The 22,775-nt window shown below is 26.6% G+C and overlaps 2 protein-coding genes across 3 annotated transcripts in view; one reads left to right on the top strand and one right to left on the bottom strand.

Moving 5' to 3' along the window:
• Positions 1-13,041, top strand: part of LOC107445254 (uncharacterized) — a 36,448-nt gene extending 23,407 nt beyond the window's left edge. For both annotated transcript variants that reach the window (XM_016059607.4, XM_087165969.1), the window contains 12 exons: positions 763-853; positions 1,419-1,488; positions 1,608-1,648; positions 4,019-4,109; positions 5,479-5,617; positions 7,372-7,473; positions 7,560-7,620; positions 8,800-8,835; positions 9,053-9,120; positions 9,237-9,313; positions 10,151-10,690; positions 12,493-13,041. In XM_016059607.4, coding sequence (XP_015915093.2) covers positions 763-853; positions 1,419-1,488; positions 1,608-1,648; positions 4,019-4,109; positions 5,479-5,617; positions 7,372-7,473; positions 7,560-7,620; positions 8,800-8,835; positions 9,053-9,120; positions 9,237-9,313; positions 10,151-10,690; positions 12,493-12,581 — 1,405 coding nt within the window. In that variant the 3' untranslated portion in view covers positions 12,582-13,041. The remainder of the gene's footprint in view (positions 1-762; positions 854-1,418; positions 1,489-1,607; positions 1,649-4,018; positions 4,110-5,478; positions 5,618-7,371; positions 7,474-7,559; positions 7,621-8,799; positions 8,836-9,052; positions 9,121-9,236; positions 9,314-10,150; positions 10,691-12,492) is intronic.
• A 1,250-nt stretch (positions 13,042-14,291) lies between these two features.
• Positions 14,292-22,290, bottom strand: LOC107445257 (mitochondrial import receptor subunit TOM20 homolog). The gene is made up of 5 exons (XM_087165970.1): positions 22,063-22,290; positions 20,162-20,214; positions 18,038-18,119; positions 15,991-16,133; positions 14,292-14,454 (listed from the first exon to the last, which is right to left on the bottom strand). Exons 1-5 carry the CDS (start codon positions 22,181-22,183, stop codon positions 14,401-14,403), a joined length of 453 nt encoding a protein of 150 aa, XP_087022096.1. The 5' UTR covers positions 22,184-22,290; the 3' UTR covers positions 14,292-14,400.
• Positions 22,291-22,775: the final 485 nt, after the last annotated feature.

The raw sequence follows: 22,775 nt of genomic DNA, 5'->3' as shown, positions 1-22,775 counted from the left end.
AATGTAATGTAGTTTCTGAAAATTATATTAATCTATGTTCTTTGAAATTGTCTGTGAGTTATTGAAAATATGCATGGTATTAATTGTTACCTGTAAACTTAGGTAATCAAAAAAAAAAGTTAGTGCAATGTCTTTCAATGAGAAATAATGCTATAACATTTCATGCGAATGCATTTTATTTAACAAAATAATTTCCTTTACCTTATCAATATATAAGCTTTTAAATCTCACATTTGTAAAAGTTTTTGTTTCTAACGCCAAAACATTCTAATTGTGGCTAGTATGACTTCGTCTAAATAGTTACATTTAAAAAATAATTATTTACCGCCCCAAAACCGGTAATGGCCTGATTGTAAAGAGGATGTAATAAATGATATTTGTTGTACAACAAATTTTGATTTAATGTTTTTTTTGGTTTATGTAAAAGTCAAAATATCACTCATTTGATTGTCTTTTAAAATAATTTTTTTTGGTTGTCTGTTTAATTTATCAAAAATAGATACATTATATCTTTATCATTCATTATATCTTTATCATTCATCAGTATTATATCTTTATCATTCATGGCCTGATTGTAAAGAACATGTAGTAAATGATATTTGTTGTACAACAAATTTTGATTTAATATTTTTTTTTGGTTCATGTAAAAGTCAAAATATCATAAAATAAGTAAATATCATTCATTTGGTTGTCTGCTTATTTTAATAAAAATATATATATTATATCTTTATCATTCATGTTGTTTATTTCTATCCCAAATAGAGTAAATGAATTAAATGAAAAGCTGAGTCTGGAAACACAAAAAAATGAAGAGGCAGAGAAATCGCTACAAGAAAAAACCACTGAAATTGAAGTAAGCGTATTATATCAATTCTCTTGCTTTAGAATTAAATGAACAAATAAAAATATCAAGAAATACAGTAATTTAAACGAAAAATGTTTTTTTTTTCGTTAAAAAAATTTGAAGTAGGTTTATCTGATTAGATAACAGTTGCTTGTGCAAAAATGAAAATATTAAAAGTAATTTCTAACAACATGTGAAAAACTAAAAAGTTTCAAATTGTTAAATTATTTCCTAAGTTCCATTTTATAATCATAAAATACCCTTTTCTTTGTATTTGTTTGAAAAATTTGCTATTTGCAGCAAAAGTCAGAATTGGGCTAGAAATGATTGAGTTTTAAAACTTTTTTTAGATTGGTTTTCTGTTTAAGATATAGCTGAAACTTCTTATGTGTTATTTAATGTGTTCAATTGTCGTCACTGGATGTAATACTAAAATTTTCCTTACTAATTAGTTGATATATTCATATTAGTTACATAATGGGAAAAAAAATCAAAACTGAAACTTATTGTGTTTTTTAAATTTTTTGATAATCCTCTGTAACATCTAAATTGTTTTACCTTATTCTTGTTATAGTCTTTATCTGAAGCAGTTCAGCTTTTCAGAACTTTTGAAGAAATAGGTGGGGATAGTGAAGAATGCAAAAGTGAGTCACTAATTTTATTTTATTTCACATTTTCCATTTCTATTTTTTGTTGTAGGAAACAAAAATGTGATGTATATGGTAAATAATTGAATGTTAGTTACATAATTTTTCTCTTTTAGCTAGCGAAGAGAAACTGAAATACTTAAAAAATTCTACTCATGTAAGTTGAATCCTTTCTTGTTTAATTTGTTATATTTGTTGCCTCTTTCTATTATGTTTAACTACTATATTTGTTTCCTGAAGTTATGAAACTAAAGTACATACATTTTTGTTTGTTATATAATAATGTTTGTTATATTTGTTATAACTATAGATACTGTTTTTTGACAAATTTTCCCATTGTTTTTAATGAAGATGTTTTGTAGAAATATTGATTTCATTGTGTCTACAAATATTTTTCTTTGCATCCTTCCATTAAACTATCTTATTAAATTCCTTTAAAATTGTAATTTTATAATTTAATAATAAATTTTGTTTCTTTTAAAGCTTATATAACTATTTTAAAAGATCTTAAAAATTGTTTAGTTAACTAAAATTTTAAATTTTTTTTTTTTACTTAATAAAATAATTATTTATTTATATTTTGTATTTTTTTCTTATATTAATATAAGAAGGTTTAGTAATATGTATTTATTTTCATCATGTGAATTTTTATTTAAATCTATAAAATTATGTTTTTAATGTTATCAATTTGTTTGTTTTTGAGTACTTCTCTTTAAATCATGATTTGGTTGGGACTGCTCATGAGTATGCAAATGATAAAAAGTAAACTTTTTTCGATTGTTAAAATCTTTAAATTAATTATATTGTTTCAATTTTTGTTGAGATCGAGAACTCGAGATAGTTTTTCTAATATATTAGAATTTTTTTTAAAAAAACATTTTTATGCTATAATCCTCTTAACTGTTCTAGAATTCTTAAATTTGGGAGTGTTTTGAAGAATTTTAATACCAATTGTTAATTTATTTGAAATTAATATATTTTTTTAGTCAAAAAATCAGGACTCAACATGAGTCACTTTTATCACTTAATGTCACAATCTTAAAAAATTGTAACTTTTATTTACTATTTTAAAGGCTTATCTTACTTTTTTTATTTCCATTTTGCTATTTTTTTTTAGTTGGGAAAAATGAATGAATGTTTAGTATGTATTTTTTTAATAGCAGTTAATTAAGATGTGATTTAGTTATATTTTATTTCTATAGCAAAAAATGTTTTTTGATCAATTTTTCTTTAATTTGTATATTTTTAAGGTTATTAAGATATTAACACTTACTGTTTCTAATTTAGTCACTATTTATCACTTTTTAACTTCACCACTTTATTTACAATGACCTGTGCTGAGCCCTGAGAAATTAACTTTAAACTAAAATAAAAATAAGCTGCTAAAGTTTTTATTTACTTTTTATTTTTATAATAAATAAAAATTGATCAAATGTGTGTTATGACAAATGTACAAAAAGTGGAAAGAAAAATGTTTGAAGATTCTTGAAGTAATTCTAAAGTAAATGACCTTTTATGGGGAAAAGAAACTAATTTTAAGTTTTGAAATGATAAATTTAACTCATTTAAAGTTTTGCTAAGATATGCAGTGTGCAACTTAATAAATGTTTAAAACTTTAAGCTTAAATTTATCAATATGTATGTTTACTGAAAGTTGAATAATTGGGTTACTTATTGATTTCATCTATTTTTATTTGCATCTGTCATCTTGATAAAGCTGGAGCTGCATATTTATTTAACACATGGTTCTTAAAAATTGACTAATAGTTATTTGAATCACTGAGTTTAAAATTAAAGAATCATGATCTTTTATCTTCTCTTAGTTAATAAAAGTTTTTTTTTAGTTAAACCCTACTTTCTTTGTATAATATAATTGATAGGAAGTAAGTCATTAAGTTTGATTGCTAATCTCGTGATTACGGCATGTCTTTATGTTGTCTCACATTTAATCATTTTTTAAATTTCTGTTCAGTAGTCTCCACAAATTTGTTTTCTCTCACCTTCTCCCACTTTATGTTTTTATTCTTTCTTAATTTAGACTGCTCAATTAATAAGGAAGTGTAATTTACAAAATTTGTGGCTAAAATTTATTTATATGTATAAAATTCTAAAATGATGCAAACTTTAAATATGTAAGGTATGTAAATATGTAAGATAGACCAAAAAAAAAAAAAAAACAATTTTACAGTCAAACCTGATATCATGAACTCTAAGAATGAGACCCAAATTTCGTAATATCAAAAATTCAGGTTACTGTAAAATTGTTTAAGTTTTGAAAATTGTATAAAATATATTTACTTCTTAAAACAGTTACTTCAAACAATGTCAGTATCTTTGCTTCTCAATTTGATGTTACAATTTGTTAAAATCTCTTTCATAATTTGTGTGGCCAAAGTTTGTGATATTAAGGTACAACTGTATTTGTAGAATTTTTTTGATTTTTCTAAGTTTATTACATGTAATTTTTTGATATCTTGCATTGTATATTTTGTAAACAATTGTTTAACTGCAAACAAAATATTTTTAGAATTTAATGAAATTACAAAAACAAGAGGAAGAAAACAGACTATTATCTGAGAGATTAACTGAAGCCAAAAATAGACTACTTGATATAGAAGGTAATTATTATTATTATTATTTTTTAAGTTTATGCCATAAGTATTATAGTTCTGAAATAATAATGCATAAATAAGTAACATTTTTAGTTAAAAATTAAAGTGTTGTAAATTTAATCAACATTTTAAAGTTCGAGAAATGATTGGTTCTACAGAAAGAAAAAGGTTAACTTTCAGTAAGAAATGTTAGTTGGTGTGAATTTTATTTTTTCATGATGATACCTATCCCTTTCACCAGAATGGGATCAGATCCATGAGTTTGTTCACCTTAAATACTTCCAATATAGGGTCTCTTTAAAAGGTTTACAGAAGGAGACACACTTCGAAGGAAACATATTACAAAGTGGCTTCCATTAACATGTCTTAACATGATAGGAAAATCTGAGGGTTTCTAAATGTGCAGTAGACAGTTGAGTTAAAATGGTTCAGTGTAGTGTATCATTAACATGGTTACTATTATTTTCTGAAAAAAAGTGCACAGTTCATTCAATTAAAATATTTATATATATATTATTATTGTTAATGTAGTATAGCACCTAATTTTTCCTGTAATAGTTTATTTCTTTACTTGCAACCTTGTTGCTGTAGCACATAGAGAGTTACATATGTATGCATCAATGTTTCATTCTGTAAATATGTTATATATGTTTAACACTAAATATTTGATTTTTAATTGTGTTTATAAGGAAATATAAATGTATCAGTATTCTTGTTTTAACAAATTTAATTTAAATAAATTTTGACAAGCTTGACATTTCAATAGTTTAACACATTTATAGCAGACCTGCAATTTATCTTAATGTATTTACAAGTGTTGGCTAAAAGTGAATTGAATGTCTGCTTACATCACTTCAATTGATATTTCCATATTGCTTGGGAAACACTTCTTTAAAGACGGTAAAAGTTGGATGGTATGATGTGTATTGATTAAATTAGGTGTAGTTTAGGAGATTATACGTTAACTCTTGTGTTATTAAACTTCACATTTAACCCAATCCAATCCTACTTTTTAGTTAATAACTATCATCATCTTAATATTATTTTCTTTATTGATATGCCCAAAGTTATTAAAAATTTAAATGGAAATTTTTCCATTTATTAATGTTATACAAAGATGCATGTGGTTGATGCAAAAAAAGGTTTTGATAGTATTACATGTTTCATTTTACTGCTACCACAAAATTATGGTTTAATTGTATTTGGTACAATTAGTGTTTAATTTGAAATTATTTTAAAGTAAAACTGTGAACAAAGCAATTATACAATCCTTATTTTACAGAATTTTTATTATATGTATATAAATTTATAACAAGTTGTGTTTCCCATTTTGATAAATTTTTGCATGAAGTACATATGGAATATTATTTTGCAGTTTCTATATTGGATGTCAAATCTGAAAACGATAAATTGAAGGTTAATTATAATCAAGCACTTCAAGATAAAGCTGAAGCACAAACAAAGCTGGAAGTTTTGACTAATTATTTTAAAGATAAAGAGATTCAATTGCAGAAGTAACTATAATTTATAAAGTTTTATAATTATGTAAATATTTGTGTTATTAGTTAGTACACTACACAAGTTTTTAAAATGTTCATTTTATTACTTCGAAGCTTAGATAACTCTAATTTGGATAATGTCTGAAATTTTTTGTTCAGTTTTCCATAAAATAAGGTAAATAAATTGTTTCTGAAACAGTAAAAATGCAAAGGTATATTCTTACTGCATTTATTGAAAAGTCATCCAAAGCCTGTCTATAAGCTTGTAATTTAATCACCCTTGAAAAAGGACCTGGACAGACCATTTCAGCTGGAGAATTAATTTCACTGAGGGTTGAAAGGCCAGTTTTCCTGAAAGTGCGGCTTTTCTTTGCGGCTATTTTATATTTTAGTGTCAGGTGTGCTTCTTGTGAATTAATTAATGCAGTTGTAGCATTTTTTTGTCTTGCGATTTAAGTGTTGTTTCATGCCCTCTCTGTTGTGTGAAAAGTCATTAATGTTAGATAAAAAAGTTTTGGTTATAAAGACTGTTTAAAAATAAAACTTAAGTAAGATAATGATAAAATTCCATGAAATTTAGAATGCTATTTGAAATATTTAAATAACAAATACAAAATGTTCAACCACTAAAATGGCACTGATAAAATAGAAAGAGAATGAAACACATGCTGTGACTTTAAGATTTCATACAAAAAGCAAACAAAAATATTAGCCTTTTTTTAAGTGATGGATTTAGATAAACAATGTTTGACGCAATTAGAAGAAGGTAGCAATAATATAATATTTTGTTGAGAATATATATCATCTGCTTTTGAAAAGCAATATCCATTCTTGTTAATAAATACTTTAAAAATTAACAGTTCATTCAGTGGTTGTTTTCTATTTATGTATGAAAAGTACAATATTCTTAATTTCTATCAAAGTATTTTTTCTTCTACAAATTCGAATTTCAATTCTTCAAGTGCAATAACTCAAAAATTATAAAGAGTTTAGTATATAAATAAATTTTTTTTTGACTATGGCTTTTTTATTTTTTAAATTCATGATATTTTAATGTTAACTCGCTTGCCATGAGTTCACCTCCATTAGGATACTGCCTGGATTTTTCCACGCACCGAAAACATGTTTTCCCTTTTTCTATAAAGAAACTGTGTTTGACTTGCTTTTATATGTTTTGAATATTTATATGTTTTAGTTTATATGAATTTATATGTTTTAGTTTATATGAATTTATATGTTTAAGTTTATATGAATTTATATGTTGCTAGTTTCCAAACTTAAACTATCGAACTATTTTTTTTCCTGTTTATCAGTTGTTTTAGTTTTGTTTTTAACTGTTTTCCCCATATAATTTATTATTGATTAAAACCAGTTTTGTTTTTCTTTCTTGCCAATCTATTTGCTAAAATTTGTTATAACATACAAAATAGAATAACTTTGTTACCTTGGGTTATATTTTATTCGAAATTAAGCTTATAAAATTAATAACTTTACTTGCACAGAAAATTATCAAAATATATTTTTTCGAATGATTAATTGCAGTTAAATGAAAAACATACAATATTAATTTTTAGCTTGAGTAATGTTAGTGTAGCATTCATGGTTTAAAAAAGCTGTACACGCTGTAGACAATTTAATGCAGATATTCTGTATAATGTTGATTATCAAATGAAACATTTATAATTAATGTTTCTAGAAAGATGCAATTTACTATATTCTTATTCATCAATAGACAGACAAAATGATGCTTCATGTAAATCTTTCTTTAGGCAACTTGGAGTACAGGAAGCTGTTCGGCAAAGAACTGAGGAAGATGCTACTTCTGCTGAACGAAGGATATGTTTGATTGAACAAGAAAATGCAAGTTATAAGTATGTTTACATTTGTATATCTTTCACTTCCATGTTGTTTGATTTTTATGAAAGAATTAAAACTTAAATTTTGTGTTATAAATAAGGTACCAAGTTGCTAGTATGAAACAAGAAATTGAAGAGACTGAACGAAATCTAAAGAGTCAAGTAAGCATGTTTATTTATTAATTATTCTATCTATAATAAATTTTAGTCTTTGACTTCTAGATTTTATTATGCCAACTATTATGATTTATCCATAATTATTAAGATTGCGATCGTATTAGTGAGTAATAAAAATTATGGTTCTTTAGAATTTCCATGGTATGTTTAAAAAGAAATCCCCCCCCCCCTTAACTGTCAAGGCTTATGAAATTTTATTGTTACAACTAATCTACGATAATTTTTACTGCTTCTTAAACAATTCTAAAAACAATATATGACAAACAAAAACAATATAAAAAAAAGCAAAGAACTCTTATCTTTTCCCTTTCCAACAAGCTATTCTGAAACTTAATGTTCTCTCCTAAAAAAAGTCTTACTTTTTTTAAAAAATTAATTGTAAATTCATGCATAATTTTGTTATCATATACTTAAATAGAATTAAATTATAAATATACCATTAAATTGCACTAATTTAAATTTTGTAATTGCTAACTGTATATATTTCTGTGTTATTCTAAGTTCTGATTCGTGAATATTGATAGCTAGTTTGGAAAGCACCTCTGTTATTATCATATTATTTTTATGAAGCATCTGAAACATTATGTAATTGTAAATATTGCAGCTTTGTTATGTTGACCAAGCTGCATTTACATTAGGTTTCAGATGCTTAATGAAATTAATTATTGTATCCTGATCAAACGTTTTGTATTCCTGATCAAACTATAGCAAGTAATACATGATGAACACCAGTTCCTGTTTCCTTTCAGCCATTTCAGTAAACTACTGTCTTAAGTTCAAATAAAATCAAGCCTTGACTCCTAATGAATGATCCTTTCTAGTGTTGTTGATGCTTAATTAAATTAAAATAACACCTGAACTGTGGCATAAATGTGTAGGAGAAAATATTTTTTGACAACACCATATATTTACAAAAAAAAAAGAGAAAAAATCATACATTTTAAAACTTTTCATGTAAAAAATGACAGTCAATAAAAAAACTTAATTTTGCACTGTTCCATTGATTTAACAGATCTTTTCATTTCAATCATGGTTACAAGGAAATAGTTCTTGTGCATGAATAAAAATGGTGCGCTTGTCAGTTTTCCAATGTCACCGATTACTGTTAAGTGATATAAAATTTTTCCACTTATTTATAATTAATGTCAATATACTTTCTTACAGATTTCTTTGCATGAAAAGAAAGCTCATGAAAATTGGGTAAGAAATTTTGTATGTGATTTGTAAAATTAAAATTATATTATGAATGCTTCAATTTTTATATCTAAGTGGTCTTAAAGAATTTTCTTAACTTATTTATTAAGAATTTATTTGTAATTTAAAACTTAAAGCACTATTTTTTATCTGTTAAATTTAGTTTTAAAATTAGCTGATGATTATTTGAGATTAAAAAACATTTAAAAATTTTTTAACACAGTTAGCAGCAAGAACAGCAGAAAGAAAATTGGAAGACACAAAACAGGAAGTAACGCAGTTAAGACAAAGGTATATACTTAGTATAAATTTCTGGTTATATTTTCATGTTAGCCAGTTTACTATCATTCTATGGAATAGGTTTAATGTGACCCCACTAATTATAAACTTTTAAATATTTTTTATAGATTAACCTTGCTTGAACGAGAACAAGAGAATTGGTCCAATTCTACCAGAGATGAAATAATAAGACCTGTACCAAAAAGTAAGGTTTTGTTTTAAATTTATTTTATTCTGTTTTTAATTCTGTCTCTATTTTGTAAATTTAAATATTTTGAAAATCTTTTTTTTCTTGTCTTCAAGTATATATAGTTATATACTTGAAGGAATATATATAGTTTAAATGTCATATTCTAGAAAATATTCTTTATCTACTGAAATTGCAAGAGTAAGATAACTGTCAAATGCTTTCCTGATTATCCCAAATTATCTTTTATACATTGCAATCAATTATTATCCTGCAAAAACGTTGACATGATTTGTTTGATTTTGTTTTTTATTTGGTGAAGGAAAATATTTTGCTTTGTCTAGCATTTTGTTAAGTTTATGTTTGATTGCTGTCAAAGTTGTATGAAAATTGAGGAAGAGAAGTGAAGTTACTTATCAATGATTAGAGTAGATGGTATTACAGAAATAATTGAGTTTATCCAACTGTTCGTTAACCCAATCACTGGGATACATTGAAATTTTATTATATGCATGCATATTGGGTCTTCTACAATTTGACTCTTGTACAGTATGTTCAGAGAGCTAGAAGAAAAAAATGCTAGCTTTTTGGTTTTAAACCTACAATGAAGCAGAGCAGTGTATGCTACTAGTTAAAAACAAACTGTCCTTTTTTTTTTCTTCTTCTTATTTGCGGCTGGTTTTATAATGGGATAAATGCTTGAGCAGTTGTGGTTCATACGTTTGACTTGCAATTTAAGAAATTATATGAAGTGGCCTCTTATTCATTATTTAGTGATAAAAAATTAATTTGGTCATCAATGAGGATTATTTTATGTTGGATGAGTTATTAATATTTTTATAAATATTTTTGCAGGAATTAGCAACATGAATGACGATTCTGTGAATACGCAAGACTCAAACAGTTCGTTAGAACTCAGATCAAATCTATTTCCACCACCACCACCTATGATGCTACCCCCTGATAGGCCACTGCCACCTTTACCTCCATTACCACCCTTTTTACGACCATTTGATCCACCACCTCCATTTGAGTCATTACCTCCATTTCAACCTCAACCTTGGAATATGCCACCTCCTGATGCTGTCTCAAATTCGGACTTTAGAATGACTCCTTCAGATTATGGTAGAGGTCGTGAATCCACGCCGCCGAGAGGACGAAATTCTGCTGTTGTGGATGGAGACTTAGGACCGAGGCAATCTAGTCCTATTACAGATTTGAAGAACTCTAGAAATTCAACTCCACCACATTTGTTACCCGATTTTCACGATATTCCTCCTCACCCATCTAGACCTTTCTATCCTCCTCCAATGGGGCCACGCACAAGATATCCTATGCCCCCTAGATTTCCACCTACAAATTTTAGAAGAGAATATCCTGGTCAAAGAAGGATAGGTTAGTAACATTCTTCAAAATAATGATTTTTCACTTAACCATTTTTATTTTTTTCTTACATTATTTTCATCATATTTTTATAGATGTATAGAAATAATCACACCTCAGATAAGTTTTTAACCATGTATTTTTTAAATGTAAATGTGTTGTAAAATTTTTTATTTCATAAATTGATACAGTTTAAGATCAGATGATAGCAATTTTAATATTTCAGTGTAGCTTATTAGGGGATTATTCCCTAATGATGTTTTGTAAAGTTTTAGCAGTAAAACTGAGGTTTTTAGTTTTACTTTTTATTTTCAGTTTTTTACTTATATTATTTGTGGTTACGTTATTTAAACTTTATGTTTAAATATAATATTTTATTTAAATTTTATGTTACTAACATTCAATACTTTCAAGATAACTTGGAACATTTAGTAAAGCTATGTTTTTGAATTGTTAATCTATTACTGGTATGATATATCAATCCTCTTGTTAAAAGTTTAAAAAACTTTCTATATAGTTATTATTATGTAGTATTAAATTTGATACTTCCCCTTTACAGAGCAGTATAAAGAAATAAACATTATTAGTTAATAAATTTGCTCAAAGCTTAAAGACAAATTTGTCAAAAGATCGTCTTCTGTCTTATTGCATGGCATTGATGGACAGCACTTTGCACAAATATGTGTGTCAAAACTTCAGACATTGGAACTTCTTCATTATTCTCCATATTTACTAGACCCAGCACACACTGTCTACTACTTCATTCTTTAGACAACTTTTTATTCCAAAAATGATGCAAAACTGGCCTTCCAAGATTTTATTGATTTGCGACCAGCACAGTTTTATCCCACTGGTGACTTACATATTGCAGAGAAAATATGGGTACATACTTTGATAAATAAAATTATTCATTATATCCATAAGCTACTAACCAACTTAATATTTTTTTTCTTTAAATTTCATATTTGAAGACTCAATAAAACTTTTGTTTCAAAAAAAAACTTTCAATTTAAATTTACTTTTTGGTTTAGAAGAATAAATAGCAATTCAATCAAAAATTGTTTTTCTGTTAACTAGTTTTATGATTGTGTTTATTGTTACATTTTTCTGTGGCAATCATTTATAAAATTAATTTGTGATATTCTTAGAAATATTTATAAATACACCACAGGCTATTGAAATTGCTACACTTATAAGTGCAGCAATTTTAATGACTATTAGTGAAGACTTTATTTCTTCTGTAATCCGGAGATAATTTCAAATGGTTACAATTAACAATAAGTTAAGAAATAATTAATTAATTAATGTAATGTTTGAGTGCAAGTTAGATATTTTTCAAAGGCATAACAACATTTTGAAAGTTATGCCTATAAAAATTTTGTTCAAAATATTGAGAAGAGAAAGATCTCTAAGTTTTTTTTTTAATGTTTCAACTATCGGTTTAAAGCTTTAAACTGCTTTGTAATCTACAGTTTTTGCTTCTGGGTGGGTGCAATGTACACTACTTGGGTTACACTGCTACCATTGATTTAAAATCTGCATGCCACAATACAAAATGTGCTTTTTGTTACAAATCCACATCCTTTGTTGACATACACTTTTTGATTCTAAAATGGCGGTTAGAGAAAAAAAAATTATACTTCTTCACATTTCAATGGATGAATTTGCTTGAAGTTTCAAAATTTAATTTTTTGGATGATGTAATTATTATTTATTTAATTTCATTTTAGGTTTTTGTTAATTTAAATTTTATTTTGCACACCTGTTAAAACTTTCAAATCTCATTGAATATTTAAGTAGTAATTTATTTTCAGATAATCAAGAAGAAAATAGTTCAACCTATGGATCGCAAAATGCACCCGTGCCTCCAGATGATTGGCATAATTCAAACACTAGAGTTTAATATGAAGCGAAATCTGTGATTTAGTATTTATTTAAGATGTAAATAAAATTAGATATGAATTTTAAGAAGCAGGACATTTTAAATTAAGATTATTTGAATCAATGGTCAATCTAGAAGATTAGTTTCCTGCTTTAAAGTTTTTGAAAAAAAAAAAAAAAGAATTAAGTTTGCATCTTGGGATTGTATGTACTTAATTATTTTAATAACTGTTTTGGTGAAGTTTTGAATTAAATGAGACAATTTGATATGAATTTTATGCTTTGAAAAACATATATATTGTATAATACTGAACTTGTCGTGTTAATGTTGTATTCATGAAGAAAAAGAATAATTGGAATAGTATTTAATAGTTCTTTTCCTTCATATTATTTTATAATCAGTGATTATGTATTGTATATATAGAAGATTGCAAAATCGAAACTGATGTTACTTTGATTTGAAATAAATCTTTTTCAATTCCTTTTAGTCTTATATTGATATATATATTCTAAAGCAGAGGTCTCCTACTTTTTGTGCCTTACAACACATTCTAGAATACCAGTTGGACTCACTGTAACTAATGTTACGTGTTTTAGATATCATGAAGATTTTTCTATTTGATTTCGCATCAACCTAGTCTTCATGAAATGTCAACTTCTCTAGTTAATCATTAAATCTTCAGGAAAGCAAGGGGCATTTTTCACAGGTATGTCTTATTATATCCATATTTGATATGGGTTATAATTATCTATTTTAAACATAAATTTTTAGTCATGTGGAGGTAGTTTGTAAAAAATTATTTTTATTCAATTCTATCTAACTCTCTTTCGAGTAATGAAATCAGTGATAAATTTCCTCAACAATATGTTCTAAAAATTATAAAATAACTTACATGAACACTTAAACTGTTTCTTAGATTTAAAATTTACTAAAATATGAGGAGAGGATTTATAAAATCTTTTGCAGTTAAATGAGTTTTTAAAGATCAGCAGAATCTAACTAGATGTCACACATCAATACAAATGTAATAAATTACATCTGACAATAATAAAGAAATATCATTAGGGCACTTCAGATAAATATTAAACTGAAAGGTGAGCCAAGTATTATTAAATAAATATCAAACTTTTTAGTTATGAACGGGTTCATTTAGTAGTGATGAAATTTCGCTAACGTCAACACAATATTCCAAATAAAATATATATAGTGCAAGTAGAAATTCTGTGACAAAACACTTAATCCCTAGGCAACAAGGATATACAGGGGTTGGACAAAATAATGGGAACTTATATACTAACTCACATTTTTCATATCTCTAAAGAAATACTTGGAGAATTATTTCAAACTTTAGTGCATGCAATTCCTCTTAAAACTTGATATATTTTAAAGACTTTCAAAGTTTTAACAAACATTTCTGCTGATATAGTAAGAAAACACAAAGCTAGGAATTTATTATTTTTCTTTCACACATATCTATGATTATTTAAACTAGTTTAACAAAATTTTGTGCAGTCGTATCCTATAAGTTACAAGCTTATCACGATATTTCTTGGTATGGTGTTCAAAAACATTTTTCATTACTAGCTATAAAATAATTTAAGTATTTCTTAAGAAATATGAAAAAAAAAAAAAATGAATTGGTTTAGAAGTGTTTCCATAAATTATTTTGTTCATTATTGTAAGTAAAATATGCATACATACTTTCACTCGCATAAAGAAAAATGCAGTAAAGGTGGTGAGAAGTAAGATTTATTTGTAGTATTTACAAGCTAGCTGAATAATCTCTTTATTTTATGATTTTAATGCACTGAAAATAGAATCTATTCTATAAGTTGTACTTTTATTCGACATCTTCCACTTGCAGTTGTCTGCTTTCTAGAGTAGTCATTAATCTCTGTAAAATAAAAGTTGAACATTTATAGTTATGAGGTGGCTAATTCAGTACATTAAATTGAGCTCAATGAATAATTAAATAGCAGAAGCTACCCATAACACACTTTAAACTTGATTGTTTTATAGAAAATTTTCATACAATTGTCATTATTTTGAGTTTAAACATGCTTCAATGGTGTGATAATTGCATTCCTCATATAGATTTAACAATGTTCCGAGATATGATTGTTGCAACAGCGACAATTACCCTTTAGCTTTTTTTCCCCTAGGAAATCAAAATTTGGTGCAGATTCTACATTCTGCTAATAATAATGAATACATTTGAATTTGAAAAAGTTAACTATTTTGAATGAAAAGTTCTTAATCTAGAAAATAAAATGCAAGCCTTCCACTACATTTTTATATTATTAATACAGATACAATAAATTATGTATACCATTGTATAAGAAATACTAAGAACTTCATTGCCCCATCTATTGTTTTAGCATATCTACTTGCTATTACATACAATTAATTATTTGGATACTATGTGAGGAATAAAGAGCATATTTGTTAAAAAAATTTCAAAAGGTTATAAAACCTATCTAGTCTTCAATATTGATTTAATTGTTTACTAATTAAATTAGCCGACTCTTTTTGGTGAATGGTCTCCCACCTCCTCTTTCTAACATCTGACCCAATTAGAATAATTCATCATTGAAATTAAATAAGCTTCAAACTACTGAAAGTAAAACACCCATTTTATTAACACATTACTTATAATAGAGGGGAAGGAGAAAGTGGCTACACCCATTATTATCCTAAACCAGAAATAAGTTACCTAGTTTTAATTTCAATTATTTCAAGGCAACAGTCAGCCAATTAGCACAATACATATGAACAAATAAAATTTTAGAACCTTCTTTGATCAAGCTGATATGAATAGCACAAGATCAAAAGAATGATATGCTGCATCATTTCCCATAATTAATAAACTAAAACAAAAATTCTATTACACTATCCATCCATCACAAACCTGAATTGAATTTATTAAATTTTACCCTCAATTTGTAATAAAATAATTTTTGTAAACATTTATATTTTTAGGGGAAAAAATTACGAAAACTAGTGTAAATATTTCAAAATTCATCTATAAATAGACCAAGTGAAAAATTAAATTTTATAGGATTTTTCGCTCCTGGAAATTCATTTACTTTGTATTATACCTGGCAACACTACGGCATACAGCATTAAGTAGCCTGGCATAAGAAAAACCACTAAAAATTATGTATACAATGATAGTTGACTTGATACAGCAATAATTTTTAAAAGTAAGATAAAAACAAATATGCATTAAATAGAAAAGAAGTGGCATTGTGATTTTTCTGAAAAAAATTCATTTTCCATTTGGAAAATATTTGACATAACAAGGTTTAGAGAAGAAACTTTTCTACATAGGAAATTAGGTTGATATGTAATGCCAAGGTCATAACAAGGTTATCGAGATTATACTGATAATAAGACAGCACTTATAATAAAATCAATGTGTTTAACAAACCTTGCTGACTACTGGAAGCCTCTCCATCAGCATATTGAAAATTTGCGGGGGTAGTTGTGTTTGTAACACTTCAATCAGGTGGGTTGGTTCTCCACAAACAGCAAGAGCTGTGCTAAGATGTTCAATACCATTTTCAATATCTCCTAAATAAACAAGACAAATTAAACAATTATGATGTTTAGATCAGAATCTTATAGAAGGCAGACAGAAGAAAATAAAAACATTTGAAACCAAAAACAAATTTCTTTTTGTTAATATCCAAAGTTGAGTTTTCACTCATCCTTTTACATGTTAGAACTCTGGTTATTTGTTTACTACCCCATTAATATTTATTTTCTTTTATTGTGTTGCATGCAACTTAAAATTAATCAATGATACATAACACAAATCTTGCATTTCTAAAACCACCTAAACTGGTGATTTTATGAAAAAATAAGTTTACCAAATTAAGATGCAACATCGATTTCTGTACTTCAAATGCTGAGACATGCCACTGCAGTTTCGTAAAAAAAAAGAAGAAGCTGATATTGAACTTAAATCTCTGAAATGATGATTTCCAAATTACAAACTACAGTGAAAACTTTTCTTGCTAACATCCCTACAAAACAAATGCCTCTTATTATGGAATTTTTTTTTGTTACCATAACGTCTCCCCTGTTACTTATTTGTTCAAAAATTCTGTTGTTATTTGAATTAAAATCAGTTTAAATAAAATGTAGAAAGAGATGAAAATTAAAAATTTTAGAGCAAATAATTTCTATTATTATAGTTGTAACAAACATTCAGATGGTCGAATGCTGGGCCAAATATCTGGTAAAATATTTTTTTAAATAGATTTGATAAAGAATAATCTAAAATCATAATTTTTACTATCATCGGCAATAGTTTTCACACATATTTGTTAACTTTTATTACTTTACACATGTTTTGCAAATTATCTTATACTGAACTTAAATTTTTTTTTTGTCATTTTTTTCGTGTATGGTAAGATATAACCAGTAACATAGAAAACTGATATTCAATGTTAAAGTTATATTTAATGTTAGAACTAAGAAAAAAAATTATTTTTTCTTCCCGTTTCTCTTTTGCCTTTTATTACCTTTCCTTTTAATCAGTGTTTCTATCATGACAGCATTTTTTAAAGAGCAATTCTAATGAACATTATTCTTATTGTTCCATTTTTTAAATAGTTGCTAGCTAGTTTTTCATTTATCTTTAATATTTCTTATGTATAACTATTAGAATTTATTACCTCTACCCCATACCAATAATGTAAGCAAAGTTTTGATTGACTTTCAGTAATGACTAAATTTATTTATATATACATAAAAAATATTGCTATTTGGTGGAATATTTGATATTCAGCCAAATCATCCCTATCTAATATATAAAATTTAATTTCCTCTTTAATATCAGTAAATTAGTTAGCATATGACATCTAATTCTTCCAGAATTAAATTTCAAGATAGGAAAATTTATTTGAGTTTTTCTTCTTTTAATTTATAATGTCCTTTACGAGTTCTAAAAATTCTGAAATTAAAATGTGAGATACTCTGATCACTTTTGTGTAATTTTACAAAATAAAGTTTGAATAATCTTATCTCTAATCTAGTTCCCTATTATTGAACTCTGCTTAAAAATTTTCAGGATAGTGACTCGTCTGCATATCTTAAATTGGAACAGTAATTATAGTTGATTACGTTACACATTCTAATTTAACAAGATAGTGGGTAAATCTTCAAATGATTTATAATTTAAAAATATAAAGCTTACATTCATAAAAAGCTTATGCTAAACTCTTGTTTCCTACACTAATTTATACGAAGAATTTGTCTTTATGCAGTAACTAGAACTTCTTTTACAAAAACATCCAACTGTTATTGAATTTAGTGATGCTTTATTAATTATGGTACACAAGTCTTAATATATGGCCCTTGAAATGGATAAGCACCAAAGCAGGACACATTTTATAGAAAGTGAAATATGTACTTTTTAGAGACAAGTCAATAACTTTTAAAGAAATAAAAAAAAAGTTACTGTTGCTTACCTTGTGCTAAGAGTTCTTCACCCAGTTGCACTTCTTGGATGAAAAATTTCTGAACTTGTTCAAAATCTCTTAATTCTGGGATCTAGCAAAATAAACAAGAGGAAATATATAATATCGATCCAAGCAGGCCTCATAGTGGTCACTTTTGAACACTCTGAGTAAATGCTAAAAACACATACTATCCTACAATGATCGAAGAAACACTTTCAGTTTGAAATTTTTAAAAAATGTTTTTTTTTCAATAAATACTTAAGAGAATTAATTTATAACTTTAGGGGTGTTTACGTCATGCGATTTCTAATGCTTATCAATGAAGTTTAAAATTTCATTGATTTGAGGGACTAATAAATTAGGAATGAAAAATAATGCTTTTAAACAATCTATGACAGTATGGCAATATATTTGCATCTATTACTTTAGTTATTATATGCATAAAATTTTGTAAATTAATAAACGTGACAAAAAGTTTGAAACAATGAATCCTAAGCCAAGGAAGCTATACAAGTTTGAACTATCGAATTTTACATCCTCTGCAAGAGTCTCTGATAAAATTACATTTGTGGGATCGAAAATATAACTTTTGAACAGCAAATTGGTCATTTTAAAATCTGCAATTATATTCCTAAAAAATTGATTGTTTGAACACACACAAATTAGGAATATTAAGACAAAGCTGTTTTTGTTTATGTAAGGACAACTATGAACCTTGTATAAGCAAATCAAGAAAAATGTAAGCGGTGTCCTATGAACAATAAAAAAAAGTTGCACTATCTTAAGTAAATTTGATAAATTACTTATAATACTAAAAATTTACAAGGTTAAATTAAAACTATGGGGATTGAACATCTAATTTCTGTGAGTAGTATATAGCCACCATACTTCTGAAATTTAAATGAAATGTTATGTTTATTCAGAAAAAATACTTTTTGCTCTAACTTTGTTTTTTATTAATTAAGATGCACAAGTCACAAAATTAGCTTTATTATAAAAATTTGATCATTCAAACAAAACTCATCCAGGTTTCAAAGAAGAGAAAGATATGAAAATACAAATAACGTAGCTTACATAGACTGACAATAACTTCATTATTTTTCTTTAAAAAAAAAGCATAAGTGTCAGTACACAGACTAATTGTGTACATCAGTGACATTTTTTTAAAGAAATTTTCTGACACCATTGTTTGATATAGCTGGGATTTTTCTTTTGAAGAGGGCAAATTACTTTAGGAGTAAAAAACAATTACATTTTAAATTACAAAAGTAGATTTTTTAACTATTCACCCAATTTCTTAAATAATTTTTATCCTGCTTAGGTTAAAAACCCTCTTTAACATTCAGTTGTTTACAAGGATTTAGCTATAATAGAGTTTTCATCTAATGAGAAACAGAAAAAAAACAAACTTAGTTTCGAAAAGGCACAATTTAAAAAATTTAAATGCGAAAACAAGTGATAGTAACACAAGATAAACAAGTGTGAAATATGCTTCTAGAGATGCTAAAAATATCTCTGTACAATACAACAAAACATGCACACTTATGTTTTTGTAAAACACTTTTTAAAAATTATTTGAGTGTTTTTTTTTTATTTTGTGAACATTACACTCAAGAATTATTGAGTTAATTATGTGGTGGATATTCACTTTCTGAAATGCTTCTTTCTTCTGCTATTCTAAACTAAAAGAAAGTTTTAAATATGCATAACAAAAATAAAATACTATGTATAGGAATAATGAAAAAAAAATTCTTGTACACTAGAATTGTAATGCATATAAAGAACAAAATTCCAGAACCATAACTTCAAGGACATTTTGATATGGTTAAGGACAAGGATATTTTGGACCTCAATCTGGAAGAATTAAGACAAAATTTTTGTATCATAACACACTATTGTAAAGACTTTCATGTTTTTAAATGAAATTAAGACAGGAGGGCTAACACTAAAAACAAAGCATCCACATTATGCCAATTATTAATTCTTTAACTGAACAATTATCTCACTCTCTGAGTTATCTTGGTCTCTTAAAATTTCAATCATAAAGTGAAAAAAAAAAAAAAACACTAGTAAGAAAATTGCATCTAAACAAATTAAGATAATTTGTAAGCAAGTTTACATAAGCATAATTACCTGTGATTTGTTTCTTTTAGATTGTTCCTTCATCAAAAGAGCTTTAGCACGTCCTGAAATGATAAAAACTAACTTAAACATGAATTTATTTATGAAGCATTAAAATGGAAAGGTCTAAAAACAGCCTTAATTATGAAGTGAAATAATTTAGTAAATGATTAAAATTACATTCCAGATAAATATTGATTAACACCTTTTTACATCAATCCACAAAACTTTTTTGTAAGTAAGGTCACAAGGCTGTTAAAGGAACATAAAAAAAAAAAAAAAAAAATGTTGGCTAACGATAAATTATTATTTTAGAAATCTTTTCTATTATGTATAAATTTTGTTAAAAACATGCTAAATACTTTACAAAGTTTCAAAAATAGAAAATATACAATAATAATAGAAAATGCACCTTTTAAGCACTCAAAAAATATTTTTAAGCACTATACACATTAACAAAATGCGAAATAATTTTTGCAGACTTTAGATGATCATGAGAAAATAACTAGTTTCTGACAAAGAACTCTTTTCTTGATTATATTAGCCAATATAAAATGACCGAGAGATTTTTCGGTTCTATATCATGGGGTGGAAAATGAAGTCTGAAATTGAGAATGTCTTGCAAAATGTATCAGAGTTGCACATAAAAAGGCAATAGCCTCACCGAACCCAGCTCAGTAGACGAACATGCAGACTCATAAGTATTTTATACGCTATGGACCAACGGTGTACGGCGAAATGAATTGTGAAAACATTGAATAGAACAATGTGAAAAGCACGCTTTTGCATAATACGACATGGGAATGAAAACAAATCTCTTTTTTGAAAAGGGAAAATGAAGCACTTTTTAAAAACACTCAATGAAAAAAGTACCTTTAAGGGCTTTTAACTAATGAAAATCAAAAGTAAGCACCTTTAAGCCCTTTTTAAAAATGCTATGCACCATGTGTTTTTATTACTTAAATGAACCCTACTGGCTGAATTTTTGTTCTATAGGTCTTACTAAATTTTAAAGGTCACACTGTAAGGTTAAAGCAGGTATTTAGTGTTCATGGGTACATGTGCACTGAACCACACTTTCCTATTTCGACAAACAATGTATAACATAAAAATGCAGAACATGATGCAAGATTTGATAAAAATTACCTACTAAATTTAGTAAAAAATTTAAAAAAAACAAAAAAAAAGTTTTTAGTTAAAAACAACAATTGAAAGACATAGGGAGCAAAGTAGCAATTATACAAATGTAAAAGAAAAAATTAAATAAATATGTTTATCTCAAATGTTTTTACCAAGACTTAGAATTGTTTCAGATATAATAAAGAACAGAATACATTTTCATACGCTGTAAAATAACAGTAACAGCTTTTTAAGTTGAAATATTCTAAAATATAAATGTTGTGAAAGTCTAAAATATAACTGTCTCATAAATAAATTTTGAGAAATAATTATGATATGTAGGGATGAACTCATTATGCAGTTCAGAAACATGTTATAGCATTCAATTAACAAAAATTTAGATAGTAGTGAAATCTTGTACACCTGTAGGCAAATTAAAAAAAATGTAACATCATAGGTTTTATTTTACAAAGTGATATAGACATGCTTAATATTTTATGAAAAGTTGCTCCAATCAAGGCTTTAATATTTGTTAAAAAATTTTCGATTACGTACTAACAACAAAGGTCTAAAACAATGTTTGGAATTTTTAGATACATACATTTTAAAAACTAATTTTATCATTAAAAAACTGATTTATTTTAACACTACAAAATTCACGTTTTACTAATGATTTCAAGAATAGTATAAAAACGGAACAATGCTTCATACTACATTAAATTATAGCATAATACTAACTCCTTCTAATCTGCATAATATTTAATATGGATTTCAACAAAATAAATTTATCTTACTATCTCTTAAATTTCTTTTGAAGTTGGGATCATTCCTCCTTTTCCGATCAAAATATAAACAGTATCCAATGAAAAGAGTGCCGCAAACACCAGCAGCGACAAAAGCAGTTTTTGAGAGCATTGTTATTGTAAATATGTAAAAAAAAATGGATTAATTAGCAATAAGTAAATACAAATTAATTAAGATATAGTCGATAAAAAAAACATAACATAACACCAGGACCAGGGAGATAGGAAAGAGAGTTGAAGTTTAGGTAAATTAAATATTTATCGAAATATAATTGTTGCCAATTTTTTAAATAACATTTAATTGCATACTCTCACCAGCCAAGTTTAAGGAGCATTCTCACTGCAAGTAACTCACTGCGCGTGCGTTAACTTCATCCACTTGTAAATGAACATTCACCTGCATGCAAATGTTTAGAAACTACATGTAAGACGAACTGTTTGGATTGCATAAATCGTATGGATGGTCAATGCGAAAGCTCTATAAGGTTCAATTCACATTGCATATGATTATCCTACTAGGCATAATTGTCACCGAATGCGGCTGCCGCATCTCCGAAATCGCTGAATGCAGTTGAAAATCTGATTGGTGAAATATATTTACCCGACGAGAATGCTCCTCTAGATGTCCGTATCTCGCATGCATGTGCAATCGCATGCAATGAAAATGCTAGATTAACTTCTCCTCTCCTGCATGAACGAATTTC

The sequence above is a fragment of the Parasteatoda tepidariorum genome, chromosome 6 (genome assembly GCF_982258835.1).
Source record: "Parasteatoda tepidariorum strain Cologne lab strain chromosome 6, Ptep-v5.0, whole genome shotgun sequence".
Lineage (NCBI taxonomy): Eukaryota > Metazoa > Arthropoda > Arachnida > Araneae > Theridiidae > Parasteatoda > Parasteatoda tepidariorum.
This window is presented reverse-complemented; position numbering and strand designations above follow the sequence as displayed.